The 16,015-nt window shown below is 41.3% G+C and overlaps 1 protein-coding gene across 2 annotated transcripts in view; it reads right to left on the bottom strand.

Moving 5' to 3' along the window:
• ROCK2 (Rho associated coiled-coil containing protein kinase 2) overlaps positions 1–10,593 on the bottom strand; it is a 95,652-nt gene extending 85,059 nt beyond the window's left edge. Inside the window, exon 1 of one of the 2 annotated variants that reach the window (XM_063424764.1) lies at positions 10,010–10,593. In XM_063424764.1, coding sequence (XP_063280834.1) covers positions 10,010–10,159 — 150 coding nt within the window. In that variant the 5' untranslated portion in view covers positions 10,160–10,593. The remainder of the gene's footprint in view (positions 1–10,009) is intronic. The other variant, XM_063424762.1, reaches the window with a different exon arrangement.
• Positions 10,594–16,015: the final 5,422 nt, after the last annotated feature.

Below are 16,015 nucleotides of genomic sequence, written 5' to 3'. Positions count from 1 at the left end.
AGATAAAAATGTCATGCTTCTCTCACAAACCATGTGTACTTTCAGCATCAGTGACCCTATATATTACAGTTTCAAGCACATTTGTTCCTCCCCCACTTCCATTTTAGAGGACAACTGATCTAACAGTGCTAAGATTCCACACAAGAGAAAAAAAAATCAAGGCATGATGGCAGTCAAACCAATACAAATTCCACAATTAAGAAATTTAGTCTGTGTATAAACCCAAGAACAAACCTTCCCGTGTGCCAAGAAAGGAGTCCAATTACATGGCAGCCTCTTCTGATAAACTCTAGAAAATAAGCTTGAAATCAAAATAGAAGTAAAAAGTTCTACCTTGGAATAGATTGTGTCTAAGACTTTTTTTCAGTCATGCTTCCTGCATACTCCAAAAAGGCAAAACATTCCTCTCCCCTGTGACATTCAGCATCCATTTGATGTAAAACAGTGATAAATAGAAATAACTTTAGTGTACATTCACTTGGTTTTGATTCAACAAAAAAGAATTTGTACTGCAAGTATACTGCAGTTTTGTTAATTCCCATCTGTCTGTAAGACACACTGCACACCTTCCCTCATAAATTTAGACTGTGTGATTTCAAAACATGAATACCATATCACCATATGTACTTTCACCCAACCTGTACCAAACATTCTTTCAGTAATATGGCATAAGCAAAACAGTCCATTCTATGTAGAAAACATAAGCTCTGCAGTTGAGCTCAATGCTGTCTCTGATTTTCTGATTCAATGAAGTCCTGCAGTAGAGTCATATAAAATAAAGGCAGGAGCTTTTTAAGTAATGAACATCATCATATCTTACAAAAATTTTAAAGTTTCATTTTCCAATTTGCATCTGTCAAAATTTGCCAAAGATGTTTTCACAGGTAGAGAGGGGACATTTGGGGCTTCTGGCACTTGAGAAACACTGCAAGGCACATGTGGGAACAAATCCTGGTATTTCTTCTAAAAAAATGGGAGCACTGAAATAGTTTATTTTGACACTTAAATTGCCTTTCTTCAGAGGCAGCCAACCATTAAAATAGATGAAATGATTCACATCTCATGGTGCTACTGTTTCAGGCTTCTACGCACATGAACCGTTCTTCATCATAGTGTCCATATTTAGAGTTTTTCTTCATAATCCTAGCACAAATCATTTCTAAAACAGAGAAGTAGCTAGATGTCTCATTAAAAGGAATTGCCAACATATTATTTTTTCAGGAGATGTAGCTTATCCTAGTGTATTTATTATTTATCTTCTAATAAAAGCTTAAAATATTCCTGACACCGAAGACTGCATGCATACAAAACAATGTTCAGGCTGCCTCATTTGCTGTTACATTTAGGTTTTACCAGCAGAATTCTGACAACAGAGTCCTGCTGCTTCCCACCCTCACTGGCAATAAAGCCACATTTGCAGAGTCAAGACAAATCCTTCAGTTCTGAGAAGATGACAAGTGGGGAATAAAGAAAATAACTTAAAAATACAATAAAAAAGAAGTGCATTGCATATAATTAAACTAATACTGAAAAATGAACTTGAAAGTGATTTAAAAAATGGTTTCACAAAACCTAACAATTTAGTAATGGGATTTTTTTTAGTGCAGCTATTTTCAGCTTTCCCTATCAGATCTATAGTTCAGTTCAAGTGCTTGCAATACCAGCATGGATACAAGTCTTAAGTTTAACAGAATTATTATTTTGTGCTCACAGACAAAAAAAATTAAAACAGAATAATGTTTAAATTAATAGCAGCAGCTGCAATACAATAATAAACTGTCAGTACCTCCTTGCCAGATGAGTAATTCAAGCAGTTGTTCTCAGTCATTTTTCATATAAAAGATCATAAAATAAAAGGGGGGGGAGGTATTTTATAATCCAGGTTTATACACCCTAAAGAGGTCATTAAATTGAACAGGCCAAGAAATAAAAACTATGGCTTAATGCCTAAGTGGGCTAATTTTACTGTTGGAGGAGGAGGTCCCGAGATGTTCCCTAAAGAAAACAGATTGTGCATGCATACCCCCAGCATTGGAAAGGTTTTCATTACTCACTAAACCAACAGCTTCCAACATGATATTGCTTCCTGCCCTTCTCCATTTTCCTAAACTATTAGAAGGAATAATTCTCTTCCTAAATAAAAAGACTTCATGTTTATTTTATCACAAAAGTTTAAAATTCCACAAAAATACCCCAATTCAGAAGTCAAGCATAGGTATAAAACTGTGCAAGACGGGGTGCAACCAATATTAAGTAACCCCATAAGATCTTTTATCTATTTACTGCAGCTTGTTTCCAGTGAGTTTAGATGGACATTCTACAGGCCTATCATAATATCGCCCTCCTTATATAGCAGATGGTGCTAAAAGTCATTTACAAATAAAAATCTGTGTCCTAAACACGCAACAAATGACAAGGCTTGTCTCCCTTGCACTTAACATAATCAACACTAAACTGAAAACAGAGACTAGAACAAACCAGTTTCAGAAACCACAAGGAAAACCAGTTTAAAACTATTTTCTGCATGAAATAGAACATTTTCATAGCACAGGCAAGCCAAATGTTTGTATACCTCTCAACCAAAACCTGTGCTATTATTGTTTCCAGAGCATAATCTCTTTGAAAGTATGCACATACACAGTACTGTGTACTGAATTTAGCAATGCAGCACTCTTTATTTCAAACAAAAGAAAAATAAAGAGGGTGAATCATGTTGTATAGTAGCAACAAATACAAGCAGATTTCCAAATTCAGAGCTCATTCAATAAAAAGGAATTCCCAAAGAACACCTGAAGATCCTTCTCTCTATATATTCCATACTAGGGTAAATCTATGCTGTTGAGAGAATTATGTTTGATATTTAATCAACAATTAAGCTATAGACTTTGGACGGCTACCTGTAACAGCAGGGACATGAACAAAGAACAATGATGTGTTACAGCCTTTAAATAGTAATCAAGATTTTAGTTAAACTTTAAATAGCATTTGGAAGAAAGTGTGGAACTTAAGCATTTTTTCTTCTAGTTATTTATTTATTTGGTGACAGTAACAGTCAACATTATTTGTTTTGAGATTAAAAAAATAAGAATATTTGCTAAAGCTTAACTTTTCTTCTTTCATAGTTGTTGAAGCTTACTTTCATGCCTTTATGTGACCTCCTCTTCATTTCCTCCTGAAGAAAAGTACAAGAGAATTCTTGTGTTTGGATGAGTCATCCAAACTTTATCTTGCTTTATGTAGGATCCTGTAATTCTCTGCTTTAAATACAGACTAACAAAATCAGTACCCATGATTTAGAACAGTCAAAAGGTAATAGAGTAATCACTTGATTACCTGGATCGTCAAGGTTTGGAATTAAATGCTTGGGCATTGTGATCATATTTTTTAATCACATAAGTCTATTCTAAATATTAAATGATTCTCCAGTACATCCTAAAAAAAAAGCTTCATCATCTCCATTTCACATAGTTGGAAATGAAGAAAGATTTGTCAGAAGCCATAAAATGATAGCAGTAGATTAGGGTTCAGACTTTCCTGCATACCATTGTTTTTTATTGTCTGTACCATCCGAACACTATCCTAAAAAAAAAAAAAAAAAAAAAAAAAAAAAAAAAAAAAAAAAAAAAAAAGACTATGGAATTAAAGTAACAATGCTGAACACTAACATCATAACCCATTAGTCTCCATCTGAGCACACAGAAAACACAAAGTAAGCAATTGTTACTTTTTGCAAAAGATTCGACTTAGGTATTTTACATGAAATAAAATTAATGGAAGACAAGCATAATCAGAAACCCACTGTATGTGGCATGCAGATTGTTTTTCTTCTCATGTCTATCACCTTCCGCACCCTACAACAAATACAGCTAAGACTGAGCAGGAGGCATGTTTCACATGACAACGAAGAAATCTGTGTCCATCCAACAACAAAACTCCATAATACTTCACAGACAAACAAAGGCCCCTCTCTCAATAGCTGTAACAGTAGCAGACAAACACTGAGAAAAAGCTAAGTCCATACAGCGCCTGTTACAGCCTGAGACTATCCAACACAGTGAAATCTGGGCAAAATTCACAAAATCACAATCTTCCAAATATTCCAACCCCTCTGCACATAAATCACTGATTTAAGCATGCAGCCTTAAAGCTCTGCTAGCAGGCGGTGACCATAATGTTGCCGCTGACAGATGCAGGTGATGGCCGGGCACGGCGCTCTGCGGGCAGCGCGGGGCTCTCGGACTCTGCGCTGCTGCAGGAGCTTCACTCACGGTAGGTACGGCCGGGGAACTGAGCTACGGTCAACCTTGTGTTTACATTGTGAACAGCTCATTAAAATAAGTTTATTACTGGCCTAGTCTGCCAATATAAACATTGTATTCTTGTTCTTAACCAACGGGATGTACCAAGAAAAAAGTATTTTAAATTCATTTGTTACCAGAAACATTCGCTGCTTTTCACTGTAACAGTTTAGAAGTAACCTTGGACACAATATAGCATTCTTCCCCCCAAAACCCCCCATGCTTATGAGTTACAAAAATACACATATTTAATTTTTAATATATTTCATTATGTAAAACTCTACTACCAAATTTCAACGACTTTCATCTTTGAAATCCAAAGTCAGCTCCTCTGTGACAATGACACAATTCCAGTCATATTTTGTAGATCAAACACTGCCAAGAAATCATCAACTGATTGCTGTGGAGACTGGCTACTGAGGTAGCACTTTTCTTTCTTTTTAAATTAGGCAGCTTTTGTTATGGATTGCATGACTAGACAAAGAGCTAAATGCTTTGGCACTGCTCTGCCATTAGTTAGAACTAAAAAGGTACTTTAAAAAACAGGTTCTAATGAGCATTTGCACACATTCCAATTGAAACTGAGACTACTGATACTTGGAAAAGTGAACAGTTCCTGAATTTTTATTCCTGCACATAAAAGCAGAAGAAAACTCTGTTAATTTGATGTAGGAGTATAGGAGTATTTATGTTTCTCTTCAACTGTTACACAGGTTGAACAATGAGAGGATACTGACACACTCTGCAATCTGATCAACAGGGATGAAATACTGGGAGTGAACATGCCTGTTGTGAATACACACACACAGAATCTGCATGCATCTCAGGTGGCAGTAAAAAGACCTGAAGCTGAGCAAAAAGTTCCTTTTGCTTTCTCAAACCAGAAGTGAAACACTTTAATCCCAGTGTAGAATAAGACAGAATATAAAAACACATAAAACTGTCAGAAAAATGGAACTATCTTTTTTCAGCTAACTATACTGCTATATATAAATCCATCAGAAGGGAACAATGAACAAAAGACAATTCCGTTTCCTTAAGGATCATAATTTTTAACTCAGCAGTAGATGCTCTAAAATTACAGATCAAAAATAGAATATTTATAGAAAGAGTTGGAAACTAAGAGAGAAATAACAGCACAGGAAATATAACAAACAAGAAATGGTTATTTCTTCAAGAACAGAGAATCATCTGGCCTTCCAATTACCTAGTGGGCAATGAATTTTAGATCAGATCCTGCTAACTGCTACATTTGCATCTCTTCCCTGTACTTGCTGGCTCAAATTAACACAACAGATTTTTCTTGCTGATTCAAAATTATGTGTGGGAATACATACAGAAAGTGAAAAACCTTTCCTATTAAATATGAAATACTTAGAAAGTTCCTAAGGCTGAAGTCCTGCAAAGGGATGATAGTTTGTATGAGCCATGATGACCTGGAGACCCTGAATTAACAGAGCCCAGTGTAGTGATCTGCTCAATTAACACTCTTGGTACAAGGTTGGCATCTATTCAGTTGATGAGATCTTTATGGACACATGCATCTATTGAAAGCATGAGAGTCACAGCTGTAACTCCAATCCATTTTTCATTAAGAGTAAAATTCCAGGGTCCTGATGGCAACAATCCATGTAGATGAACTTCTATTCATGTTCAAACTAGTGTAAATACGCAGTTTACCTGCCAGCTTTATTAAAAAAAAAAAATAAATAAAAAGAAAGAAATGGCAAATTAGTTCAGTTTTGGTTTGTGGGTTTGGGTTTTTCGGGTTCTAGGGCATGTGTATTCTGAGACACTTGAGCACTCTCCTGCTAATCATCTCTCCATTTCTCAGTCCACCATGCTTGCATTCCAGCATAGCCCAGCGTTGTGCTCACAATTTCACTGCTGCGCTGCTTAATTAACAGTTTTAAGAGCTCCTTCTTCCCAAAGCTGACACAATCATAGCAGAACAGGCATAATATACTCAACATTCTACACCTCCAGTGAAATGTCAAACTTCAAGCTTAATGCTAAAACCCTGAGGCTTGCACTGAACGAGTGAGTCCAAGGGCAAACACCAGCGCCTTTCTCTGGACAACTGCACTCGAGCAGCTCCAGCCCAGGTGAAGCACGGCAGGAAGAGGATGGTAACATTTACCAGAGCTGCTCATCACCACCACACAGCTCAAAAGTTGAGTTCAGCATATGCTGAAGTGATACAATTACACATGGCAAGGAAACAGAGGTCTGGATTAGTTTTACACAGCCTACAGTGACCTATCTGCTCTTGTTTTAGAGCAGATAACACTTGCCAACGCACCCTTACATGTGTAATAAATGCTATCAAAAATAACTCAGTTCATACTGTAGATAGAGCTTATATGCAAAATCATAAATGCCTAAATGTATTTGAGCACAGTTAAGCTCTCCTTAAATTTAGCTGTCAACTCGGAACTATTTGGTAGGAATGTATTTATAGAAGGGTTTCTTATGGATCATCAAAGGTCAAATGCCATTAAGTGCTATCATCCATGTGTACATGAAGTACACATAAAAATGTCACTTCATTAAATTAGTGAATGACACAACTGGCAGAAAAGCAAATAATAAAAAATATGGGAGCTTTATAAAGTAATCTGCATGATCTAAACATACAGAAAAGAGGTTTTCATAACCACTAATGCACTGTTACATGCCCCAAAAGAGTAACACAGTACCACAGAAAGCCGTGACAATATCAAAAGTATTTATCTTAGTATAGGTAACCTAACAACAGGCTTTCAAAAAGATACAATGAGAGAAGGAGCACTCAGCCAACGCCTCAAGGAGGTTGCAATAACCACTTCCCTTTGTGGATGTCTTTGATGACACCTATCATGGCACTGAGTACACAGTTCTAGCATTCCTTTTTCATCTCTTTATCAGACCAAAACCAGAAGAATCCCACCAAGTTCTGGCTGTGCATCTGATCTATCCTAATGAGTTGACAGTCCTCCATTATTTCTTTTTATTTAGCAGAAAAAAGGTGGTAAATAACCATGCCACACATTTCAGTTGTTGGTTATTTTCTGGGATGTTCTATTTTGCCTTCATAACCGCCTGTGAGAACAAACTAAATGCGGAGTTCTCCATCTCTTAATGCCTCTGAATTGAGAATGCACAGGTCTTTTTTGAAGATATGCAAACACAAATAATTATGCCCAAGACAGGCATTAATAACAACTGTTAAGGCACACAAGATAGCAAAAATCCCATCAGAAAATCTAAGTCTCTCTTAAGCCCTGAAGGGGGATGGGAGGAACATAATCAATCTACGTATTTGGCTTCATCGATTCTCCTGCTGAAGAAACAGATGGATGTGGTCAGCCATCCTGTGGTCAGGAAGGTATGCAAGGAAAGTCTCTTCATTTAGAGCCACTGAATAAAATATCTCTTGATGACAGTGGAATTGCTATCTAGAGAAAGACAGCTTATTACCTCAGCTTCTCACATCTTTCAAATTTACACCATGTGTTATAGATTAACAGCTACTTTTTTGCTTTTTACGGCTTCCCAAAAATAAAGCATGCACACAAAATACAGAATAGCAGCTGTTTGTGACTTTTTACACTGTAAGGAAATGAATTCCATTTTGAATTCCATTCCACATTTTTAGTTTTGGTTCTGTTATTTTTGGAGGATGAAATAGTGGCATCCCAGCTAGTCTTTTTAAGATGCTTTCCCTGACTCTCAGTTCGTGTTGCTGTATTTCTGCTTTTAACTGAAAACACATTTCCACTTTTGGTAATTTACACTGAAAGTGAGCTGTTCAGTAAGCAAGTAAATTTTTCAATATGAATATGATGTTTTTATACTCAGACTATTTAGCAGCACACCAATGAATGCAAAATAAATGTCAAACTACACAAAGCAATACCAGAGACCAAAAGAAAGCACTTTTACAGGAAATCTGTTGCAAATTTCCTAAATAAGAATAATAAATAGTTCATTACTTCATAAACAGATATGTAGAGTGCACAAGCTAGGAAATTTGACTGATTACAATTATATTTTACTTACTGCTAGTTTTTAAACAATACTTAAAGACAGAGTGCAGAGAACAGTGATGACCTTTACTATAAAAAAATGCATTTACAATCCAGCTAACACTCTCTCATGGTTTGCTTTCTCAATGTACAACATGAAGCAGTCTACACTGCTAGCATATAAAACAAATATACAAAAAAATCAAGCTCTAAGCAGCCCAGTCTAAATTTTGTAGCTAGGATTTCTCTTCAGAAAAATAAACATATTTTAGTGTATTCAAACTATGTCCAAGGCATGGGAGGTGAGAGAATAAAAGAATCATGCTGCTGAGTATAAAAGCAGAGTGTGAAAAAGTCTACTGGGGTTAAGTATTAACCTGATGCATTTTTCAGAACGACTGTACTATTTTTAACTGTTCTTTTTTGGCCACAGGTCAAAGTTTTCCTAGCAAAATACCAAAGTGAAAATGCTGGGAGCGAAGCCCAGAGGCAGCTCTCTTTGCTTTGGCCTAGGCAAAAACTTATCTGAATCCAGTCAGATATGTAGCCCTGCTTCCCACTCCCCTCCATTGACTATGGCTGTCATTATGCCCCTGAACATCTGAGGAGTAACACAGCACCACAGCCTCGGGAAGAACATTTTTCAGATGTTATAGGAAATTCCTATATTCTCCACACAGCACAGGCATACATTCTGTTCAGTCAGTTCCTGTATTTTTGGCCAAACAGAACTGAGTCATTTGAAAGCACAAAAAAAGACACAGTGTAAGTGCCTCGGGCAACTCTTGGAAGCACTGGGATTTATTCCCCCTTTTTCTGCTCCTCATAACTGGGACGCATTGGAAATATTGGGGCAGACTGGAAATATAAGATTTGAAGACCCTAAAGTTTAGTTAAAATACTAATAATTATAATACTAATAATGATAACAACAGTGATAGCAATAATGATAATGATCTGTCTCTTGGCTGTCTTTCTAGAGTTCAGATGGTTAAATGGGGAAATCTAACCCCCTTCACACTTCTTCCTGGGGGCATAGATTTCTCACTAAAGTAAATTGTATTTAATACACTCACACGGAAAAATGCCACTTGAAACACGACACAGACGAATCAATTTGCCCCAACGAAAAATAAATGTGACCCTACTGGACCCCTCAGTTACATTTCTCCCTTAGGCGTGTCCCCTTTTCCTGAATTATTTCCACATCACACAGCAACCTCAGCTTCACCAGGGGACGTTCCCCGGGGGGTGAGCGGTGGGTGCCCGGCAGTGCACACAAAGGCAGGTACTTCGGGCACGGACACGCCGTGATTACGAGGCGCGAAAGCCAACGGTGTGAACGATGCTAGGAGGAAAAACAAGGCGCTTTCCTCTCCCTGGATCAGATCTCGCCAGGGGCGTTTCTCACTTTCCCCCAAATAAGATCTAGCTAATCGGGGAGCGCTCGCTCTCCTCTCGCAGCGCCGTGCCCGTCCCCTCGCTCAACACAGTCCTGGGGGCGAGGGCCGCTCCCGCCACCTCCCCGCTGCCGGTGGCCCGGCCGGAGGCGTGGAGACGAGCCTTCGTCCTCCCCCAGGAAAGCACTTTCAGGACGCGGGAGCCCTTTCCTTCCTTCCCGTTCCCTCCCGCCCGCCTGAGGCGAGGGCAGCGCTCCCTTTGTTCCCCCGCCGAGCGTTCCCCCCGGGCGCGGCCGCCGCTCACCAGCAGGCTCTCCACGTTGACCGGGGAGCGCGGGTCGCGGATCATGGACTCCAGCTTCCTCTGGCGGCCCTCGAGCATCCCCGCCGCCGGCTCCAGCGCCTCGGCCGCCGGGGGAGCCGCCGACATCTTCCCCGCCGGCTGCTGGCTCATCCTCCGGCCCGCCTAGAGCCGGGCCCGCGGAGGGCACTGCGCGGGGCCGCCCGGCGGGCCTAGCGCGGCGGCGAGCCCGGGAAGGGCGGGGGCGGCGAGGCGGGAGCGGAGGGCAGCGCCGCCGGTGGCCGCTGCCCGGGCATGAAGGGCGAGGGAAAACGGCCGCTGCTCCGCCCGGGCGCGGGGAGAGGGAGGGGAGAGAGCTGGAAGGGAGGGACGGAGCGCTTCCCGCCGTGCCCCCGCCTCTCCCCGCTCAGAGCGTCCCTCGGCGGCCGCCGCCTCACTGCCCGCTCCGCCGGGACATCGCTCCGAGGGCGGGGGGAGGCGGGGAGCGAAGGGGGAGCGGCTGCCGCGGGGTTGGGCTCGGAGTGCGGCTTTTTCCGCAGCGCTCCCCGGCTGCAGGGGCGGGAGCCGCGATCCCCGCCGGCCTCGCTTTCCCCGCCGCTCTCTCCGCGTTCCGCCCACCCCCGGCCCGGGCCGGCCTCCCGCTCCGGCCCGCGCAGGCCGCCTCCCCTACCCACAAGGCCCCGCTGCCCGCCGCGCATTGTTCGGCGCCCGCTCAGCGCCCGGCGCAGCCCTGAGCTCGGCCGGGCCGGGCCGGGCCTCGGCGGGGCAGCCGCTCCGAGACAGGGCTCTCTGCGCTTTGGCACATGAGACCTCACCCTGCCCCCACGGCGTCAAGCACACAGGAAAAAAAGCGAAAAATATTCGAGAAGGTGGGCGAGCAGCGTTTCAGATAGAGCGGCAGTGCTCACGGCATGAATTAGAGATTCATGGAATGGTTTCGGTCGGAAAGGACCTTAAATATCACCTATTTCCAAGCCCCCTGCCATAGGCAGTGGTGGCACCTTTCACTTGGCCAGATCGCTCAGAGCTCCATCCAGCCTGGCCATACCACATCGGGGATGGGGCATCCACAATTTCTCTGGGCAACGTATCCCAGTGCCTCACCATCCTCATGGTAAAGATTTTCCCCTCCCCATATCTAATCTAAGCCTACACTCCTTGAATTTGAAACCATTCCCCCTTGTTTTGTTGCTATGTGCACTTGTTAATAGTTTTGCCCTATCTTTTCTATAAATTCTCTTCAGGTACTGAAAGGCCACAATAAGGTCACTCCAAAGCCTTCTCTTTTCCAGGCTGGACAATCGAAATTCTCTCATAGGAGAGGTACTCCATCCATCCCTCTCCTGTGTGTATATCCTACATGTGAGAGGGAGGATGGAGAACTGGGCAGTGAGGGCTGTGCTGGGGGAGTGCAGGCCACCCTCGTGCCCCCTGAGGACGATGAGCCCTGCTGGAGATGGGCACAGCCACGCTCCGTGGGCACTTCGAGGGACACGATGCTGTTCATCAGACCAGGCAAGAGAGGCTACAGCAGTGTCACTGATGCCTGAGCTGTGGCTGCAGGGATGGAGGTGGGGAATTGGATGGTTGGCTGCTCCATGGAATAGCGTGTGAGGTTGTGGCCAAACTCAGGTTCCAGCAGACCTGAGATGTGGCTGCTGGGCAGGGGTTACAGGGCAGAACAACAGAGACTGGGGAAGTGTCATTCGCTGAGGTGGAGGGACCTCAGGGAGGAAAGGTTAACATTTTACTGTGTTGACTTTCAGCTGATAGCTGGATGGCAGTGAGCTGATGTCAGAAAAGTAGCCCAATATTTTAACTTTAAAGGAAGAGGAGAGAGAGTCAGAGAAGTAAATATGTGAGTCACTTGCATGGCTTTGAACAAGATCACTCTCAGTGATATTCTGAGTCAGGGCCCTGGTGCTGAACAACTCCCACCTTGAGGGAGGGTCTGCTCTGGATATCCACCCAAACCCAAAACTGGATTCTGCTTTTACGCTCCAATGAGTCAAAATCCTCAAGCCTGACAGAAACACGCACACACATGAACATTTTGAAAAGTTAAATTGAGCGTTATTGCTCACATTTATGAGTTTTCTGAAGGAATTGATGAAATCTCTTTGGGAGAGGCACTGGTTACTTATATCTTAAGACTACTTCGTCTTCAAAACAAATTAGGATCTGCTTAACTGAAGCACCACCAAAAAAAAAAAATCATATAGTCTCCTTGAGCAGTTTATTTTGCTAGGAGAGAAAAGAAGTAACAATGTTCAACAACTCAACAATGAGTTGAGTTTCTCCTAGGATTATATGTGGGTACTAGCTGGATCATGATGTTACACAGCCTTGCAAAACAACAGTTCAAAACTCTAAATTAACTAAAACAAACATGATTTCTTCACAGCCTTTTCATTGGCTCATTTTTATAAGTGGCAAATCAAAAATGTTTTGGCTTTTTTAAAGGATTTAAAATACATTTAGACAACAGACCAAATGTGAGGAGTATGTCTCTAGTGATCAATAAAGACCTTGTGCTAAGTTCTGTTACTGTGAACAGCAATTTTGGGGGTGATTTCAAGGAGCTCAGAGTTGGGCACCAGGTGATGTGATGATCTAAGCTCTTAGTTTCCTCTTGGCTGTAGGCAAGGTGCTTCTCTTTTTTTCAGTTTTTCTTATCTATAAGCTTTGTAAAAACTGATCTTTAGCTTATGTGGTTTAATGACATTGCTCAGGGTGCTATCTAAACAAAGGTAACAAAGAAAATCTTAAATAAACATAACAGCCCTTTTTATGTAGAAAAAAGTGTGATTGTGACTTCAAAGGCAAGTGTGTAGAAACAGTACCTTCTTGAAATTCTTGCCCAATAGATCTATTCTTCCACCCTTCAGGACACATCTGTTTACTGACTAAACAAGTTTTACTCTGTTACAGGGACAAATTGACAACGGTAGTCAGCTTTGAATTCCTGAATTTTAGAATTCCTTTGTACGACACAAATCCTCAACAAAAATCAGCAGCAGAAGATTTATTGCTGGTTATAAGTGACTAAGTGACAAAAATAGTACTCACAAAGTGAGATCCTTCTCTCAGTGTTTGCTAGAAACGCTTTTAACATGCCCTAGAAGAAAAATAACACCACCTTCTGTGGTCTTTTTACAGTTCTACCTTTTCTGCCTTCAGTGGTGTAAATCTCTCAGGGTATCACCTATTCCTACAATGCCCATCTAAGGAAGAACTGTTCCTACTCACTCTGTGTATGCTAGTTTTGAAGTCCCCTGCAGTGAATTGTCAAATGTTATTTATCATGTTTTGTAAGGCAGAGTCCAAGCCTTCCAGCATGCCTGCTGTAGCTTTAAGCCTATGAGTCCACAGTTGGATCCTTCATCTTTCTGTTTGCTCCCTGAAATGTTGCTGGTAAGTCTTTAGGTTTCCCAAGGCAGTAGGAAATTTGCTGTTGACCATTTTCAGAACTGGGCAACATTTATTGCAACAGATTTGTAAGAAGTTGGTAAATGGGGCTTACTGGTTAAAAGCCATCAGTTTCAGGTTGTTCCTTAGGGTATTCCATAGGGCTCAAGCCTGTTCAGGGAGAAGAGGGATTTGGCTTTGGAACTCAGGCATGCTTTCACTACTATTGCAAAAGAAGCCAAAGGAGACAAACTACCCATGGGTGCATCTGTTTTAAGAGAAGGGACTGTGATTTTTACTTGCTGCTGGTTAAGTAAGGCTTTTGCAAATCCTCTTTTCAGACACCCACTCTGCAAATATTTGAAGAACATAAGAGCACTACTGACAGGGGAGTTGGTTCTCCTATTAGCTAGGGTCTCTAAAATTTGGGTTTAGCATCTCATGGATCTAGAGCATTTTTGTGTTTTGCATATGGGAGAACAGATAGAAGAGCTGAGTGAGTTACCAGTGATATCGACCATCTCTGTCCAGTGACATGAATCAACTCTGTCCCAAATGAGAACCAAATTGTGACAACAGAGTAAGAAGGACAAAACACCTGTCAATAGGCAAAGCAAATACAGTCTTTGAAAGCTGCCAAAATTAAACCATGTCAGGCTGCTACAGGCAAAGGTGCATAACTCTCATCACTCACCCAGGACACTGCACTGACGTGGATCAGTGTTGTTGTGATGGAAATAGGACAAGAAGTCATTTTTTAGATAATGAGGTCTTGAGACTTTGGAGGGCATAGATAAAGATCATCATTCTACCTCCAGAAAATAATGTAGATTTATGTCATTAGAACAGGGGTTTCTTTACTTTTAGATTCATAAATACGAAATAGGGATGAAAAGGAATATAAGTTTATTGTGGGTTTTGTTTGTTTGTTTAATTTTACTTTCTCACATGCTAGTGTTCAATCAGCCTAAGGGTTAATAAATTATTGTTTCTGGGTTAAAAATAAACTTCTTCATTTTAGGTTAATGAAAACAGGAAGAAAGGTACAGTTGTGTACCTTGTGTATATAGGAGTTGTTTTTGAAGGACTTGCAAAGTCACAATCTTCATGGTTGATATACTGATTCCAGTGTTGTCTTGGGACAAATAGTACAGTTATGTAAAGTCCACAAAAAAACAACCCAACAGTGTTTAACCTTCTTTCTTTTAATTCATCTTTTGCACTGTAACTAGAGGCTTTAGATACAAGCAGCTTTTCAAACCCAAAATGCATTTCCAAACCAGCCTCAGTAAGACTGACACTACCACATCAATTACTAGCACAGGGCAGCTATAAAATTGCAAAACCACCCAGCCATTTGTATAATTAAATGCAAACCAAAGTAATCAAGCAAATGTTAAAGAAAATGTCTTCATCTGGTAAACTTTGTAGGTAAAGGCTTATATCTACTGTTCTCCTTGGGAAGGGATGTTCCTTTTGTCTCTGAAGGTATGCCAGGTATGCTTCCCATTTTTTCTGACAGCATATATAGCTGATAGATACAGAACTATTAGCTGGTACTGTGTGTTGCTGTGTTAAAGTCAGTGTCTTAAGCACAAATACCAGAGAGTCAAGGAAAGGAGGTGTGAATCAAAAGTGGCTGCATAATACCTGGGTGTGTCTGATACTGCAGGACTTGGTCTCTGCCTGGCTCTTAATTGCTTACATAATTCTCCCCAGCTATATAACATTGCTTTTGTTAATAGGGTAGTTTCATGGTTTCTTGGATGCATTGGGAAGACAGAAGTGAAGCTGTGGATCTAGGTTAATTGAAATGCTTGCCTGATGGCAATGTGCCAGATTCTCTGCTGTAATTCTCAGGAGCAAGTGTAGCTTGGAGAGTAAGGACAAAGTGACCTCGAGTTTTCCTTGGCTGCTTTGTGCATTAGGTGAAGCTTAGGGCTCTGTGGCCCATAGGTGTAAGTCACAGCAGTCTGAGAGACTGCTGTGATTTATGAAATCCTTGCTGTTATGCTGTTTATACCTCACAGTACCTTGGAGCAGTGGAGGGCTTCTTCTTTCTGCTGTGAGCATTATCTCCAGCACTTCCTTACATGACACATCGTAAAGGTTGAAATATTGGAAATATGCAGGAGTACAACGCTGCTGGTCCTTTGGAACTGCTGGCCAGAGCTTCAAAAAGCTGTCTCTGCCTCCTTTTAATACGACAAGGGGACTAGAGATTGATTTGGACCTGTCACTTGCATGCCTGTAACAATCTCTTCCAGTGAACACATACCTGTAAGAACAAAAGCATTTCTGATGGTTTATTCTGTATTTAACATTACAACATTAGCTTCTCAAAATGGAACACAAAATCCAGAACTGGGGAAATAGGCTCTTTACAGAAAACCTGAGGAGAATCAGACATGTTAGGAAGGGGGCCCAGCTGGATACTGAATGGAAATTAAGAGAAATGTGGCCAAAGCCCCATGTTTTCCTAGATGAGATATAATCTGAACCTGCATGTTCATCCTGATCTGATGCAGAATTCTTTAGAACATGTACGTGTTCTCCTTTTCCATCCTATGGCAATTCATGTTGCACAATACACCTCCAAAT

The sequence above is a fragment of the Prinia subflava genome, chromosome 2 (assembly GCF_021018805.1).
Source record: "Prinia subflava isolate CZ2003 ecotype Zambia chromosome 2, Cam_Psub_1.2, whole genome shotgun sequence".
NCBI classification, from domain to species: Eukaryota; Metazoa; Chordata; class Aves; order Passeriformes; family Cisticolidae; genus Prinia; species Prinia subflava.
This window is presented reverse-complemented; position numbering and strand designations above follow the sequence as displayed.